The sequence below is a fragment of the Carya illinoinensis genome, chromosome 15, assembly GCF_018687715.1.
Source record: "Carya illinoinensis cultivar Pawnee chromosome 15, C.illinoinensisPawnee_v1, whole genome shotgun sequence".
NCBI classification, from domain to species: Eukaryota; Viridiplantae; Streptophyta; class Magnoliopsida; order Fagales; family Juglandaceae; genus Carya; species Carya illinoinensis.
The window spans coordinates 41,821,644-41,840,007 of record NC_056766.1 but is presented as its reverse complement, the minus strand read 5'-3'; the positions used below and the strand labels follow the sequence as shown (position 1 = coordinate 41,840,007).

Sequence of the window (18,364 nt, the reverse complement as noted above, 5' to 3'; positions counted from 1 at the left end):
CAGGTGTCTGAATGGAAAACCCCACCCCCACCCATGCGGGGGCGGGGTTCGCCCCCTGCCTTGTTGGGTGTGGGTAGCACCCCTAGATTTTACAGCTACCATTGATATAAGAGCAACCAAATCGAGTGCAACATTTCGTTGAAGATAACATCACAACGAGAATTAGATTTGAAATTATAGCGTGAATTTGATTTGATATTATCTTAATTTAATTTTTATAAGAGGACTGCTAGAGCCACACAAGAATCTCATAAAGGATTTCTACAAATTAAGATGGCACAATGCCATATCATCTAAGTTATTATTATTTTTGTTGTTTTTTCTGTTTTTCATTTTCACCCATGCATTCCACCTAGCCTCGAGTCCCCCCTCCCCCTCTCTGTCCCGACCCCCAACTCCCAAACCCGAACTCACCCAGCTTCGCTGCCAGTTCCTATCAACAGCGTTGACACCAAAGTCATTGCCACCCACTTCCACACTGCCAGTTATTTTATTAATACATACCTATCTCTTTTTCTCTTTCATCTCTTCATCGTGTCTCTCTCTCTCTCCCCATTCCATCACTCCTAATTCTCAGACCCATCTTATATATTTGCCTCTGAACTCATCACCAAATTCTAAAAAGTCAATCCCTTTCTTTCCCAAATTTTTTTTTTATTTGCTTTGTTTTTTTATCAAAAAGAAAGTGATTCTTGGAGGGTGGGTGAATTTGCTTTAGATCCAAGATTCGTGGATTGCCTAAAATTCCTAACTTCAAACTAGCTTCGAGAATTGTGGCTCCACAATCAGTAATATTGAATCAAAAAGAAAGGTATGGTTGCAGAGGGGCTTTGCTAGATACAGTCGGCAAATGCAGTCGGCGTGCAGTCGGCTGTACGGAATGAATAAAAAAAATTATAAAAAAAATATTTTATATTCAGGGGGACCTACATGAATAAAAAAAAGTTATAAAAATAATTTTTTTTTCATATAGGTCCCATATTAATTCACTTTTTTCTCCACGACTGCATGCCGACTGTATTTTCTGACTGCAAAAAGTATTTCTCAAAAAATATACCCCTAGGCAAAACCCTTGTAAAGTCTTTTAGCTTATTTGTCTTGCTTACACACTTTTCTGGATAGCCAAGCAGATGAATTCAGAAAGCATCAACCTTTAGACCTTTCTAAATTACAAATATGGAACTTGGCAGCAGCAGTGGTGCGAGATGGTACAGCATCGATGGGGTTAGGGGTTTGGAAATGCAGGGAGACGTGAGGGCGCAAGGGGCTCTTAGGGACAAATGAGAGATGTGGGGCTGGGGGAGAAATTGAAAAAATAAAAAATAAAGTATGTGGCACTGCCACGTTAGTTTGTGGAAATTTTCAATAATAATTAAGAAGAAAAGATGTAGCTTTTATCTCCATCATTTTCTCTTCCCTATCTCTTTTTTTCATGTTTTATATTTTCTTTCAAATACTATAGTAGGCAGCTGCATTATTTCAGCTCTTTCTCTCTCTCTTTGCCCCTAATTTTATATTTATTGGAATTGTTTTGTCCTGACAGAAAAATGATTTTTAAAAATATGATTATTGAAGAAAAAAATTGGTCATTGAAAAAGATTAAGAGAGAATAAAAACCCACTAAAGTATGGATAGTAAAAATAGACAAATGGGATGTATTGTATTTTTTAAAAAAGTTTTATTATGTACAAGTAAAGTCGTGTACTAATCTGCGTATCAATACTGATTACTTTATATTCAAAATTTAAATTAGTATTATTTTTAATAAAATCTACTTTTTGACCAATCACATTAGATTGGTATATATATTAGTACATAATTGTGCTTGTAACTAGATTTTTACTTTTGAAAAATGAGTTAGTGAAATACATAAAATAAATTGTTAGCTAAAATTGGATAAAACTTTTTAGGAATTTGATGTAGATGCTGATCAAGTACTAGTGGAAATATTATTGTGTCCCTCCTTAATTATGTCATTATTTGATAGAGAGGAGAGGGGATTAGATGTCTATGATATTCAAACGCTGGGGATAAACTTTCCCCTTGCCTACTAACCAATTGGTATGAAGAAAAGTTATCTGTATAAGTCTCAAATAAATAAGTTTGTTGTATATCTTTATAAAAAATAAAAATAAAAATAAAAATGAATTCCACCTTGACTTTGTTAAAAATAAAAATAAAAAAATAAAAATCTATTATTTTTAATAGGGCGCACTATTTTATACAGAGTTTACACGAAACTTCTCTATTTTAGACTTCAACCCAACATTACACTCGAGCATGAAATACTTAGATATGACACAAGGTCAATTATTCAAATCCTGAAACATACATCAGTGCAAAACAAAAAGAATGAGCCCTTAGGGCTTAAAAAATCCTTGGTAAGTTACTTGCAGGCCGGGTGACGCAGCAGGTGCTTACAATCATGCACAACTACTACAAGAAAAATTGTTTGTTTGTAACTAGTTATTTTTTTGTTAAAATTATGTTTTTTTATCAAAATAAGTCTATTTTTATCATAAATAATTATTATCATAGTGATATCTCTCAAAAACAAGTTTATGTTTGTTTATGAGAGAGTTATCACCACTTGGATTTCACAGCAAAAAATAAAGAATAATGATAATTGAGAAATGATTCATACAATCTTTCGTGTTTAAGACTCGTGCACTCTCTTAAAAAAAATAAAAAAGAGTAAATCCGTAATTTATGTGAAAAGATTCAATTTTTAATAACAAGTTTTAGTTTTTTTTCAAATGAAGTTGTGATACCCCATTTTTACATGTATTTTTATTGAAGGAGTATTTTAATTTAATTAAAATATTAGTTCTTTTATTTTAAATTATTGTATTTTAATTGAACTTATTTAGTTGTGAAAATTATTTTGTAGAGCTTTCTTAATATTAATTATTATTTTGAGTTTAAATTGCTGTTTAAATTATTTTAGTTGGTTTTTAGATTTAAAATTTTGTTGTTAGTAATTACTAGTTCTTTATTATATTTTAGCTATATGTGATATTTAAATTATTTTATTCGTTTTATAGCTTTTAAAGTTGTTTTCGTCGAATCAGTTTCTGGACACCAGAAGTGAAGACTGGAACTCATTTCTTTTCCTCATCTTTTCTTTTTCTCCTTTCTTTTTCTTTCTCTTTTTCTTTCTTTTTCTTCCCTTTTTCCTCTGATTTCTTTCCCGTGCGCAAAGCCTTCCTTTCCCATTTTCGCTGTTTCCGTCATTCCACCCAACGCCGCCGCCGTGTGGCACACCACCCACTTAGTTTTCTTCCCCTCCAGCTGGTGATCATCCTCACCAAATTTTACCTCCATCTGAGCCGTCGTTTGCCCCCATGAGCTCCTCCAAGCCGCGGCGTTTTTGAGCTACAAAGCCGCCGTCATTTTACCTCCGGCCACCATCTCTTCACAATATCATCACCAACCCCTTACCGTCCTAAACCACCGATTTCTAGCTTTGATCCGTTGCCGGAGCAGCCCCCACTAGCTCAACTCCGTTTTGGCCATTTTTCACTTCTACCGCCATTTCCTCCGCCACTCAAGGCCAACTCTCACTTCCACTAGTTTTATAAACACCTCTAGGCCATTCTTTATCAATCTCAAGCCTTGGATCGTCCCCATTCAAAAGTAGGTATTTTACAACCCACAGCCACTGTGTATTTTACACTGTTACGTTACTTTTTTTTCACCATTTGCAGCTCCTTGATCCTCAGAAATTATTTTATAGCACTGTAAGTATTTTCCAAACTCCATTTTAGATTTAAATATATTATTACTTTTACAATAAATTTATTGACTGGTTGTTATTCCAGACTGAGTCCGAGGAGTCAAGGGTCGGATGGATTTGAGGACGGAATTGTTTGGTTATTGTTGATGTTGAGTTTTGTTGGTTAAATTTTGTCTTGAGGTGTGCATTATATGGTGCATATATGTGCATGTGTTAAATTGAGAAAAATTAGTTTTTAACAACGTAAATGGATTTTCGGGTGCATGTGTATCACGACCTCAAGTCAGGATGGGGTATTATTTCGGTGGAACTCCTCTAGTCACTCGGGAGTAGATAATACTGAGTGACATCTCCTGGGTTGTCACTGGGCGACGACCGGATCACACGATACGATAACGCTGTCGTGTTGACTCCGTGGTCCCTCGGCTGGAAGGGACTAGAGGATGGCCTGGTCCAGGTATGCACTGGGCGCAAGACTGAGCATCGCTCGTTTAGGTGTCACATGCGTAGTCATTATCTGCGGTGTGGCACAAGAGCCAAAGTGTGCAGATGATCCCTAGGGGAGATCATGGTGCATACATTAAATTGGAGCTGGTTTTGGATATTGGATACGGGTCATTTTCTGAAAAAAATTATGAGATTTTATTTGAGGTTATTGTGATCTATTTTCTGAAAAAATGGTGGTTTTTTTTATTTGAGTCATTATCTGGGATAATGGTAAGGACTTGTTTTAAATGTATGTGTTGAGCCAAAATGGGATTTTGGCGTGCGTGGAGAAATGTAGATTTCTGAGACATGTGCATTCGGCATCATTTCATGCATATTGTTAAGTGTAATATATTTTTATTTTATGGCGTTTGGATTATTACTTACTTGCGGTACCATTTTTGATACCATAGATTTTGATGTAGAGGTTGAATAGGAGGAGGCGGCTCTGCCAGATTATTGACTTTGAGTCTTTTATGTTAAAAATTATCTCTACTAATTTTTATGTCTTGTAATTAACTTTGAAACAATATTTGAGACTTATAATATTTTATTATATGTGCTTTAAACAAGTTTGTATTTAAACAAAAATTCTGATACTTAGTTATAATACTTTTATTATCTGCTGCGTAATTTTATTGTATATTTATTGGATGTACACACACTTGACACTTGGCGATGAGATGTATGACCCGTGTTGTCATTATCTCGACGCCTCGATTTCTACGTGTCCGTACGTGAAAGTTGGGGGCATCACATGAATATGTGAGACTTGTATTATACCCATGACTATATCTAACCTTACTTAATTATCTTTTGCAATTATTTTGTAGCTGATTAATATGATATATAGTGTCACTGCACTTAAAATGTTAAGAATTTTTAATTTAAACTTAAAAAGAATCCAGTCTTCATCTTTGATTTTGTCGTCCCAAGTCACATGTGTTGCTATGTGAAATATTTTTAGGAGTTTTATTTGTCACCACTTAAATTAATATTCAATTAAAAATATTATATAAAAAATATGACTGAAAATAATAAAATATAAAGAACGTTATGAATGAAAATTAATATTTTTAAGAAAATTTCCATAGTCGGAAAATGGAAATTTAATAGCCCAACGAGAAACTCCGGAGAAAATTCGGGTCCAGTTGCAAGATTGGGTGCAGTGATTTGGTTGGCGGCATGGCGCTTTCCGCGCCTATTCCTCCAAACCATTGGAACCAAACCATATCGTATTCTCCGTCCTCTTCCTGTCTCTATGTCCCTCTCGCGCACTGACGCACACGCTCTCTTCCCCTTGTCTTCTTTCCTTTTCAGGTCTTAAGGCTTGTTCTTCACGACAAAACTGAGTTTTTCCTGGAGACCTGAATCGTAATCGGGGAAAGCCACAGAAATCCCAGTTACCCATTTCGAGTTTGGACCCATCAGATCGAGTCCGAACCCGTTGGTGGGGGAAACATTGAAGCCCACATTGAGATTTCCAATGTTCTTAAGATATAACCCGAAAGAATCTTGAGTTGGAGTTTGATTTTTTATGAACATGATCATGTACGAGAACTGGGTGTCGTAGAATTGTGACGGGAAGATGAAATGTGAAAGTGGTGGTTCGGGTTGAGATTCATGGGAAATTGTTATAGTATGGAAGAACAAAAATTACACCAACAACGACGACTGCAGCAGCACAAGCAAGAACAGCAACTGCAGTTTGTTAAGAGGAATCAAGGTATTCCTTTTTGGTATATCAAATCAATAATTGTTTTCTTTTTGACATTTATGGCTATAACTAATTTGATTTGATATATTTTTAGTTTTATTTTTATTATTTTGTTGGTTTTCTATTTCTTTCCATTTAAATGCAATTTTATTTTATGGGATCCATAAATGCAATAATTGGTGGTGAGAAAGACTGTGTCAAAATGAGTTTATTTTTGGTATATGGTGTTTTGAATCCACTCTAAACTATCTGCATTAGGTTAAATTATCCTTAATATTACTTAGTTGTCATATTAGTTTTTTAGTATATTCTTGGTGTATACTTGGGTAAGCAGAACTATAGGTTTATGCAATTAATCTTGCATGTTAGTGTTGTTGTCCTTAAAAAAAAGTTGATGTAAGCTAGTAAAAACGGTTGTTAATTGATCTAATTTCAAATGTTAAGCTTAATACTCCGTTCTCATGTGAAATTTCAGTGGAAGTTGGACATGAAATAGATAAATGTCTGAATATGACAGAAAATAGTGCAAGTAGCGCTCCCCAGGCTCCCCGAAATGTCAAAGATCTCCGCAAAAGTCCTGGATATAGTAATGTTGATATCTTCACATACGAGGAAATGACATTGGCAACAAAGCATTTTCGTCCAGATCTAATTATTGGCGAGGGTGGGTTTGGTATTGTTTACAAAGGAGTTATTGATGAGAATGTTAGACCAGGTTACAAGACTGTTGAGGTAGCCATTAAGGAGCTTAATCGAGACGGGTTCCAAGGAGACCGGGAATGGCTGGTATTGGACTTACTTTGTTCTTTCAGTTTATTTATTGCCTTTCACCATGAGGTTTTGCATGGAAAATTGGAATTGTGTATTATTTTTGTTTGAAAAGAGAAATAAAAATAATTACATTTAACAAAACTTAAAGTAGATGGAAGAAGTATCTATGAACGAGAAGGGAATACAATCTCTGTGTATGCAAAAGATAGTGTGTAAAGAACAAACGTTAATCCCCCATTAAAATGCTTTTAAACTGTGGTGCAAGTCATTTCAACTTTTGAAGGAAGCTTTTTAAATCAGCATTGCTTAGAATGGTGGAGATCTCCTCACATTTGGTCATCATAATTTAATTGCTTGTATACATCATATCTTTGTTTGTTTTGCACAGGCGGAAGTTAACTATTTAGGGCAGCTCCGTCACTCTAATCTCGTGAAGCTCATTGGGTACTGCTGTGAGGATGAGCACAGGCTGTTAGTTTATGAGTACATGGTGAGTGGAAACCTGGAAAGACATCTTTTTCGGAGTAAGTATCCAATGAAATACTTAATGTCTTGAGAATTACAGCATAAATTGATATAAAGACGTATGCGTCCATAGAGAAAAACTGAGCACTAGTTAGTTAGTGTTTCATTTTATTTGTTTCTGGCGGTAGGAGTGGGCTCTACTTTAAATTGGTCAAGGAGGATGAAGATTGCATTAGATGCTGCAAAAGGACTTGCTTTTCTTCACGGTGCAGAAAGACCTGTCATTTATCGTGACTTCAAGACATCAAACATTTTGATGGATGCTGTTAGTATTCTTTGCTTTGATAAATTTGCATTTCTTTTATATGAATGGTGCACGTCTTGTCTTGATTGACATTTGGGAGATTAGGAAGACTAACCTCCTGAGCATGAGCTTGGTGAAAATTCAATTTAATCTCACTAGTGAAGCTCCAAACCAGAACTTTGATTTGCTAATCGATCAGCAAAGACAGAAGATGAAAGGGCCACATACTGAAGTTATCCTTTATCACTCATGAAGTTTTTTTCTTCTTTCTGTTTTAGGCGAATAAAAACTAGTGTCAATCTTATCAAACAAAGATAAGCATTCATGTGCATGCACATGCGTAACAAATGATTTTTCCTGAGGAAGTTTGGTTGGCTTGCACAAAAACCTGCAGGATTTTAATGCGAAGCTTTCAGATTTTGGCCTGGCAAAAGATGGGCCAATGGGAGACCAAACCCATGTTTCAACACGAGTGATGGGTACTTATGGATATGCTGCTCCTGAGTATGTAATGACTGGTGAGTCATGTTTTATTATTAAAGGGAAAACTGCAATTATTTTGTCACATAGTAGTTTTTTTCTATCTTGTTTTAAGATTCTGAATTTGTCAACATTGCCAGTTAATGAATATTTGTTTTAATCTAGTTATGACTATAGTTTCCTCATATGTTGTAACTGAATTGAATAACTGCCATTAGAGGATTTGCATAAAAATGTGGACCTTTACAGTTTGTAATCAAGTAGAACTTCTGATTTCTTTTGTTTCTAAGTTGGAAGTAAAGTGAAAGAAGTATATTGGTGTTCATGTACGTTTTGCTCCCTTTAGGGTAAAAAACTGTGGAGGATCTGTGAGAAGCAAAAAATTCAGTTGATTCTGATATTTCTTTTTGGCTTGTTTTCTCTCTTTTTTATCCTTATTTTTTCCTTGCTTCTTCAACTTTATTCACAGAGCCAAACATCAAAATATTAATATTTCCGTACTTTCTGAGCAATTGCATCCTCTTTCAAATAAAACATAATGTGGGTACCCTATTTGCAGTAAATATTTTATCATTAGACCTATATAAAAAAGGCAATTATATGATCATTGTTAATCAATAGTTAGAGGATGAAAACAGTGTTTTTCGCCAATGTTAAAGAATTATAGATTGATGATAGGAAGTATTTTATCCATGAGCAAAGTTTTTAATTGTTTACTTAGGTCATTTAACGTCTCGAAGCGATGTTTATGGATTTGGGGTAGTACTGCTTGAGCTGCTCATTGGAAGGACCGCATTGGACAAGAGTAGACCCAGCCGAGAGCACAACTTAGTTGAGTGGGCGCGCCCACTCTTGAACCATAATAAGAAGCTCCTGAGGATCTTAGACCCTAGACTGGAGGGACAGTACTCAGTTAAAACAGCAATGAAGGTGGCCCATTTGGCATACCAATGCCTTAGCCAAAACCCGAAAGGGAGGCCTCTCATGAGCAATGTTGTTGACATCCTCGAAAATTTGCAGTCAACAGAAAACCACGAGGCAATGCTTCAAAGTGGAGGCAGTAGTAGTCTAACCCTTTATGAGGTTCCAAAGGATACCCGTGTCACTAAGTCAGAGAAGAGACTCCCATATAGCAGCGAGAGGGAGCACAACGTGCAGCGGAGTAAACCAGGAAAATGGAGGAGCAAAAGCGAGCCTCCCACTGATTGTAATCTGTATAGCCCTTCTCCAGATTTTCGATGAGAAATTAACCTCTTCCAGAAGTTGAACTTGTAAAGGATATAGCAGCTGGTGTATCCATTTGGTGTTTTGAGCTTATCATTCTTGTCCCGTTAAGGAAATTGTAGAGTTCTTGCTTGTTCTAGTTCATGTATTATTAGGGAGAAAAGTCGAACCCTTTTGAAATTATTACTGATGTATACATTTGGTGTTCTGAGATGATTAACCCTGGCCTTTTATCCCATTCAATTTTTTCAGAGCTATCATGTTAAGAGTCGTGCCCTCTTTATATGATACCTTACCCATCTCAGCTTTTTTTTTTTTTTTTTTTTTTTTTAACCCATCTCATTTCACCATTGGTCCTTAACCATAACGAAATTTATCCGACCGATGAACTTCCACACAAACTCCCACTAGAAAGTGATGGAATTAGCTCGCCGCTGCTCTTGCATTTGGCTTCATTTGAATGTCCAATTAATGCAAAGCACATGTCTAGCCAAACAAACTATGTAAATCACTTATAATTGTTTTCTATTTTAAATGACTATCCTATCTCATATTGTTATTCCTCTACAAGCCAGAAATCGCCATTAGAATTACTTGGTGAAAGAAACTCACCAAATAATCAAGCACAAAAAGCTCATCACAGATACAGGTCAGAGATTGACTTGAAAACCCCACACGTCATATTTTCCTTTTCGATAATTAATTTAATCTCATCAAAGAGCGGGGGAGCAACCCATTACACAGGAAATAATTGATAACAAATGATTTGTCATAACAGAATGATGGCATTGCACACAAGCATGTTTTGGTCTCCAGAAAAGTAGTCATTTGAACCATGATTGGGAAAACCACACTACATTCCTTCGTCACAATTCTACAAAATTCACTACTTTTGCAGCACATAGACAATGATTTCCTACTCTGAATCTGTGCATATCGTCCAACATTGTAACGATGCTTTTGACAATGTGATAATCACGAGCATTTTCCTACAGACAGAATTTCCATCATTAGTCACAATTCCCTTGGAGTATCACTCTTGCATTGTGCACTGCCATGAGTATAGCAGGATTCGTTTAACAAAGGGGAATGTACATTTCCGGATATAGAGGCAGATTTCACATCATATAAATTAGCTATACAGAATCATGGTTAGGTTTGTTTTCAATGTGCAAGGGTATGATCCAAAACCGGATCTTGCTTCTTTTGTAAGAAAATTAAACTAATCATACTCCAAAAATGGAACAGATTATACCCCTCATTAGAAAAATGGATATAAGAAAAACATCTGCAATTGGGAGAAAACCTTAAAATAGTACCATAGTAATCGGAAACAAACTTCTAAAATGCCAGAGAAGGTACTTGAAAATCACCACATGGTCTTCACAGCCAAAATGCAAAATGTTGCAACAAATTGAGGGTGTTTCAATCATCAGAGAATGTAATTAATAGCTTAACTGTCTGCAAGGACATTATTAGGGCATATATACCACAAACCCTCATCAACTTTGCCAGTATTCAATTAGGCAAAGTTAATACAAACATCGAAATTTTTTCTCAGGAGTCAGGAATAAAAGTAAGAAAACAGCAGCTACACAGCTATTATGTATTCCAAACACAATTATGTAAAATCTTCTTCATAATTTAAGGCTACGCAACAAAAACAGGCACGCAAAAAATAAGATGTCAAATTCCTGGTATGAATACCACTCGATAGATCTTTAGGTTGGCAAACTTGGACAACATGGGGCAACAAAACCAAATTCGCAATTCAAGTCAGTGGGAAAAACAAAAAAATGTCATACATTCTAATGAGAAAAATGGAACACGTAATAAATCACATAATATCTACAAAACCATGCACCATTTTGCCGAGATATAAAATCAGAGGTTAAATCAACAAAACTTATGTTCGTGCACATTCAATCATGAGTTCATTTAAAGTGAATTATAGTTAATACCAGCCATTGGCCCATTTCTTTTTCTCAAAGAGGGAGAGGATTAGTTTTTTAGGGTATGCCTCTACGCCCCCGCATGGTTTTTTTTACATAAATTACCTACTACCGGAAAAAATCAGAAAATGTAAATTTTATGCCAAATGTGGATGTACAAGTCATTAAGAGTAGTTTACCCCATATATGGTGCAATTTCATTGCAAGTTGAGTTACAGTTCTTCTCTCCACGGGATTAGAAAATTCCATGTTCATAGCCTCCTGAATCGCAGACAAGAATTCTCGCCTTGCTTTTGTAGAAAGAACAAGATAATTCGGTCCATGAATAATGCTCAAGTCCACAATCTAAAATGAAAAACAAAAACAAGGACAAGAAACTACTCCCATTAGTTTATTCCAGATAATTTACAATATTAATGATCAAAAGACATGTTCAAAACTGCAATAAGTAGCATCATTAGCATGGAGTTTCAATGGTGCAATCAGAACTCAATTGATTTTCATTGCTGTACTTATATGGTGCATTGGAGTAAACAATACCACTCAAAGCGCTTGGTTTGTAAGTAATGAAAACGTTGCCGTCATAATCTCCAATCAGAGTATAACTATTGATACTCGAAAAGTAAGCCATCAAAACCATGTTTTGATGGCAACAGGTCCCAGCAAAATTTGTGGGGGAGTTTAGTTCAGCCCATAAATGACATGGTATAGAAATCCAGCACCACATCATTATTAAACAGATGCTTAATAAATGCATATAAGAACTTGCCTGCTGCAACCAAGGGATAATGGAGTTCAAGCATCTTTGTTCCAGGAGATACGATGCCAAAGTTCTAAGAACATCACTGACAGTCTTGGGTGACAGATTTTCCAGAACAGGACCAGTTCTATCAAGTAGCTCAACCATTACAAGTTCATCACGGGAACAGAGAGCTTCCATATATGCAGAGTCTAGATCCCCTTCACATAGGAAACCTTGCACACATTTCCAAAGGTTATTCTGACTTTCAAAACCATTTTGCCTGACATTTGTGCTAGAGCCTGAGGCAAAAATAGCATTAGCATTTTTTATTTGACCACACCCAACATTTTGCATTCCCTGACCAGAACATTTCTGCATGTCTTTCCCTCTAGGATTTCCATCAATCTTTACCTTAGTATTTGTCCACATATCCTTCGATCTGAACCTAGCAACTGCACTTACCTCCCGAACATCATTACCCTTTGCAGACAACAATGAAGGCTGTCTATTGTGAATATCAACAGATGGCCGTGGAGTGCAAGTAGAGATTCGGGGAGAATGCACACTTTGACTCTGCTTCACAAGTTTGGAGCTTGCTAAATCAGAATATTTCCCTCCATGCACAAGATCCTGTGCAAGTCTATCTACAACATGTTCTAAACCTACCACCCTTGATTGAATCGAGGTCAAGCTATCCATTATGCCAGTTGTAAACACCTGCAAATGAGATTAATACGTAAGACAAATTATACAGTTGCCTGTGCTCATGGCTAAATGGTATTATGAAAGAATGGCATGTATGACAAGAAGCATCAAAAATGGAATATGAGGCTTCTTAAATTAAAAGAACTAAAAACCAAGGATTCAGGAATCCCAGAAATCGACTAGTTGTTTTTGGTTAATTGCACGTGTTCATATTAAGAACATTCAAATTGGATCGCTTAAGTAAAAAGTCTCTATTTTATGCTCATTATGGATAGAACAGTGGTCAAAGTAAATAATGTTCATATCTTATTGAGAAGCTCTGAACCAACAGTTAAGGTCCACATTTAAATCCTACACTATTTTACCTGTAAGAGATCCATTAGGTTTGACTGTTTGTTTTCAATCTCCAAAAGCTGTTTTCGAATGCAAACCATTTCATTTGCCATTTGTGAGCAACATCCATGGGCAGTTTGAGAACAAGACTCTGTAACAGTAGAATCGAGACTTCTACGATCTCGCATCTTTGATGAATACATTGGTTCATCAATAATTTCTTCAGCTGCAAACTGCTGAGTTCTTCGAATTGGCTTTACTGAGCCACCATCCTCAAGACAATCATGAGAAACTGTCACAAACTTGGTCTCAAAGTTATCGGTAGTAAGATTACTCACAGAAGAACACTCTTGTTTGTCATCCATTGGCACATATTCATACCCAATATCCTGTGGGTTTGTAACATCAGTGCTCATTCTTTCTAATGTCTTGGTAACAGAACTACCCTCTGATTCTTCGATATGAGATTCTGCTAAAGAAGCATTATGGACTTTTGGAACTGCAATTTCAATATGCCAATTATCTCCTTTAGGAAGTTTATTTTCCACATAATTTTGACATGCTTTTCTGCTAGACAAAGGAATCATGCCCTTATTTGAGCTTCTACCAGTCTTCTTGAGGTTGACGTCCTTCCATCCAGATTCACAGGTGCTGGTGATATCACTGTAGTCACCTCCATAGAAATTTTCTGCAAAAATTATATGATGAAGATATGGTATCAAAAGAAGCAAAGAGAGAATGTAAACACATGCCCACATCATAATTCCAAGAACTTGTTTGGTTGAACAAATGAAAGATTCAGTGTGATGGAGTCCAGCAAGAGCACAAAATGATAGGTCTCCACTTCTGTCAACGGATTGACTAGAAAATATATGAACAAGACTTGCCTGACCAACCAAATAAAGGTCAAGTTCACTCAGATAATTGAAACTAGAACAAAATTGCAAAGGAATGCATTGACATGGGTGGGTAAATTTTGAACTTGTACCAATTCATTAATAAAGAGACATGTTGCACACAAAACATAACCTTGGCAAATGCAAAGCATGTACTCACTTCAAGTGATGTTTGATGATGCAAAACCATCATGCATCAATTTTGCAAGCTCTTATTCAATCCTTCTCAATCATCAAAAATCAGATGAAACATACTGAACATCACATTTATATGTGCTTGTGTTTAATTGTCCAAATTCCTCAATCCATATCAATGACCTCAGGTGCATATTTTATCTTAAGCATAGCATGTATAAATTGTCCCCGATTCTAAACTTTCACTTCTTGCATAACTGCCTTAAATTGTCCAAGGTCAGTCTTATGGACCTACTGAACTCGAAATACGTTAACTTGTCCCAATAGGATGCTTTAAGTTTCTGATTCTTAATCAAATTTCCGTTTCTTAAAAAAAACATGAACAAACTCAGAAAACCTCTGAGCAAAACAATGCAATGAACCAAAACTATATGATCGACCTTAAAAAGGAAACAACAAACATAAAACCTATCTGGACAAACATGCCAAATCAATGGGTATCAACCACTAGACCTTTTATGGAAGATCCAGCTTCCGAGGGTTCAGGAGTATCTGGCCCTGGAAGACCTCTCCAGTACTGCAGGGCCTGCAGAACTGCATCCCTAACAGGTTTAACCTGCAAGAAGCACATATAGTACAATCTAAAATGCAGTTAACCCTTTGTAAGAAGAGAAACTTCTCTGAGTTAGACTGCAAGAAACACAAACCTTATCAAAACGACAAGATTCAAGAGAGCGGATGGAGGAAGACCTAAAGGATCCCAAGAAGGATCCACCAGTTGCCGCAATGTCCCCTAATGCTACAGATGCCGCTTTACGTGTCGTCCAGTCACTGTTTTTAAGAGCTTCATGGATGCCAGACATTGCACCTGATAGAATATTTTGTGTGGGAGCACCGCCAACCTGAAGAAGAAATTGCAAAGTTTTATTTTTCTTTAATTTGAAAGTGGAAAGAAAAACAGTGATATAAAATTATATAATTTTAAATACCAATCCTAAGATCATGGATAAATTTGGGATTATGTATCCCAATCACTTCAACCCCTTAAAAGGCCAGATAATAATACACCAGAGCTTCTTTATCTACAATGATGAAATACAAACAAAGAAAGAAATCCTCAATAGCAAGGTCCCCCATACTACATATCATGCCAGACGCACCCTTCTACAATCTCTGGCCAGAGATCCAATACAGAACCCTAGAAACCTCTCCCCAACCCGCATTTATGCTATGCCAAGTACCACACCCATAAGGTCTCCTTACTAAATCTGAAGGGCACTAAATCCCAGTTTCCTCATATCTTACTCAAATTGGAGTCTCCATAAATGATTTCCTTCCTCACCACACCATCACAAGTTCACAACCATTTGCCTGGGATAGCTTGGCTTGAAGGTAATAAATTCTCACACCCCAGCCCACTATATTGTAGAGTACCAACTTGATTTCAGTTCACAAATGAAACATAAATTCCTCACATTCTTCTCAGTAAAAATTCCTGCTGGAACGTCTATGCAGTTTGATATATTAGTTGGGATGGTGAATAACAGTAGAAAATAAGTGGGTGAGCTAGAGAGTGTACTCTTGATAAGAGTATGACTACCATCTGCAGACAATAAAGTTTCTTCCAACCTGCCAACCCAAACGCATAACATGTAAATTCATAGGTAAAGAACCCACTTCACAGCACAAAAGACTGGCCAGCTCCTTCACAACCACCAACTTCACCTATGGGGAACTCACTCTTTCCCAAACATGTCAAAACTCAAACCCCAAAAAAACTCATAGGCAAAGCATTATGTTTGTTAATATATCTGCTAACCAGCACACATAATTAAATGATAAGCTAGCTTGGAATTCATATATTTAAAGAACCAGAACCTCCAAGATACCAACAACTTGAAAAGAGAAGTAAAAAGTATATACAATCAGGAATGCAGAAATTTATGTAAATTGAATTTCACAGATACATATACACAAAAGTACATAAACTTGACTGTTGCATCAAATTTTTTCGTCACTGTAGTAATTCAAATTTATAGTTTTCTTCTATTGCGGAAGGATCATCTACCATTCATGTCATCTCTTGTTTTTGGCAATTGGAAGTACTATAGAAGCGCACATGGCATACCCTAAACAAAGAACAAAATAGTTTTAGCCCTAAAAAATCAGTATATAATTTATGGCCTAGGGAAAAGATATAGTAACAAAATATTGAGTTCAATATAGTCCAAAATCATAATTCATAAAGAAAAATCAATTGAAATTAGAAGCAAATCAATTTATGCAGAAGAGTTCAAACTGACCTGAATAATACTTCTATTTAACTCAATCACCGCTGGTTTAGCCATGAAATGTGGATTCTTTAGAAATTTTGTGGTCCGGGTCAACATCTTCTGCAAAAGTGAGATGGGCGGATCATGCGTGTTATCAATGATCCTCGCCAAACACAATGCTGAACCTGATTGAACCTGCCTGTTCTGTTCACCCAAAGCTTCAAAAAGCGGTTTCACTAACACAACAAAGACACCATCAGTCTCACCCCCATGATTGCTCAATTTCGAAGCCAATACACCTACTGTTTCCACACATGCATCCCTCACAACTGAGTCTGGGTCCTTGAGCCGCTTAACAATGCTAGCAACCATCTTACCAAGATGCGGCCCAACAAGACCTTCATGAACTCTTGCTAATGTACCCATCAGTCGAATACATTCCTTTCTCACTGCACTCTTTTGCTCCGAATCTGTATCCAATATACATGACAGAAATGGTGCAATTCTATCTGGGGCTAAACATTCAGCAGTTTTCTCAAGCTCATCAACCCCTATCTGGTAGGTATCTCTATCTGCGAGCTTGTTTAGTGCAAGAACCACTTTATGTTTTAGCTCAAAAATCACCTGTTGCACATTCACCCTATTGGGTCCTCGCGCTTTCAGTTGCTGCAGTGTCTTCATCTTGATATGTAAATCAAGGCCAAAGCTCTAAAGATGCATATATTGTGCTTTCAAAACTTCAATTGTATACGAGTCAAAATATCAGAGAAAGCTAGACTTAAACCATCAATCCTTGGTACTAGGAACAATTTGTAGAATACGGCCAACATTTTGTACTCCACCTATAACAAAGCCCTATGTTTTCACAAAAAAAAAAAAGGGGCGGGGTCATGGAAAGCAAACTAGAAATTATACATTCACATCAACGCTCCGTTTACATGGTGAGAAATGTAGCAAAATAAAGTAACTTTGTCGAGGAAAAAAACCTAGAACAGAAGTAAAGATGGTAAATTGGAGATCTAAAATGCTTAGAGTTATAAGGAACTTAACAAAAGCATTTTGTTTATCAGTAGGAAGAAAAGCATTAGGATTCACTGAATTCAAAATTTTCCCCTTTCTTTTTAATCTTCTTCTCTCCTTTTTCTCTCTTTTCCTAATAAATACAGATGATCGACGAAATGATAAGCAAAGGAAAAAGCATTTTCATTAAACCAATTCATGCTGACCATACATGAGGTGATATTCAGCAAAACAGGGGGGAAATCTAAACATAAAGCAATGCAGAACCCAAATCATTAATAAATTAACAGGAAAACAAAAAACAAAAAAAGATTTTCACTTAATTTTGTTCACATTTCCCTCAGTTTTCTCGGCAAAACCAAACAGACCCGGAAATGGAAGAAGAAAATAGAAAAGAAAAGGTGAAAATAGCTTAAACAGAAGCAACCGTACCAGAGAGTGGGAGAGAGAGAGAGAGAAGGAAATGAGACGAAAATGAAATAGAATTTGCAGTTCTGATTGTGATTCTGCGATGAAATTAAAGCGAGAATTCGGAGACAAAAAATTTCAAAAATATAATGAATAAACTAATGGGAAGGGAACGAATCTCCGTACCTTTTCCGCAGAGCTCAATGCCATTATGCCAGAGAGAGAGAGAGAGAGAGAGTGAGACACAGTTCGAGACAACACAATACTCTACCTTTAGCATTCAAACTCGCTCACGGAGACGCGGACTGAGGCAGAGGCTCTTTTTCGCGCTTTCTTCTGGGTTTCGAATTTTGGGGAGCGTGTATTCACGTGAGGACCACTTCCCTTGTAATTTTGGATTATCGCCACGTGGTATACCTAAGGAGTTCTCAACCTTCGATTTTATATGCGTTTTTTTTTTTTTTTACGATTCCTGGCCCCGAGAGAGTTTCAAAAACTTTTAAATTTTAAACGGATAAACTTTTTAAAAAATACTTTAAAAAAAAAAAATTAGTATCCTAAACCTTTCGTTTGAATATTTTAAATATTTTAAAATTCTATATATAATAATAAAATAGTTTAAATTAATTTATTTTATTAAATTTTAAAAAATTATAAAATTAAATAAAATTATTAAAAAATTAAATAATATTATATTACCTAAGGAATAGTAACTCC

The 18,364-nt window shown here is 36.1% G+C and overlaps 2 protein-coding genes across 5 annotated transcripts; one reads left to right on the top strand and one right to left on the bottom strand.

The window, feature by feature from the left end:
- Positions 1-5,302: 5,302 nt before the first annotated feature.
- Positions 5,303-9,421, top strand: LOC122296081 (probable serine/threonine-protein kinase PBL17). 2 transcript variants are annotated; one of them, XM_043105495.1, is made up of 6 exons: positions 5,303-5,948; positions 6,457-6,725; positions 7,099-7,234; positions 7,364-7,500; positions 7,874-7,997; positions 8,681-9,421. In XM_043105495.1, exons 1-6 carry the CDS (start codon positions 5,846-5,848, stop codon positions 9,199-9,201), a joined length of 1,290 nt encoding a protein of 429 aa, XP_042961429.1. In that variant the 5' UTR covers positions 5,303-5,845; the 3' UTR covers positions 9,202-9,421. The 2 variants fall into 2 exon arrangements, with proteins under 2 accessions (XP_042961429.1, XP_042961428.1); XM_043105494.1 differs by having other exon boundaries at positions 6,415-6,725.
- Positions 9,422-9,840: 419 nt separating this feature from the next.
- Positions 9,841-17,993, bottom strand: LOC122296080 (TORTIFOLIA1-like protein 2). Of its 3 annotated transcripts, none has more exons than XM_043105491.1 (8): positions 17,834-17,993; positions 16,250-17,074; positions 14,654-14,848; positions 14,460-14,562; positions 12,948-13,603; positions 11,905-12,594; positions 11,315-11,480; positions 9,841-10,172 (listed from the first exon to the last, which is right to left on the bottom strand). In XM_043105491.1, the coding sequence occupies exons 2-8, from the start codon at positions 16,898-16,900 to the stop codon at positions 10,159-10,161; spliced, it is 2,475 nt and encodes an 824-aa protein (XP_042961425.1). In that variant the 5' UTR covers positions 16,901-17,074; positions 17,834-17,993; the 3' UTR covers positions 9,841-10,158. The 3 variants fall into 3 exon arrangements, with proteins under 3 accessions (XP_042961425.1, XP_042961426.1, XP_042961427.1); XM_043105492.1 differs by lacking the exon at positions 17,834-17,993 and adding an exon at positions 17,672-17,745; XM_043105493.1 differs by lacking the exon at positions 17,834-17,993 and having other exon boundaries at positions 16,250-17,729.
- Positions 17,994-18,364: the final 371 nt, after the last annotated feature.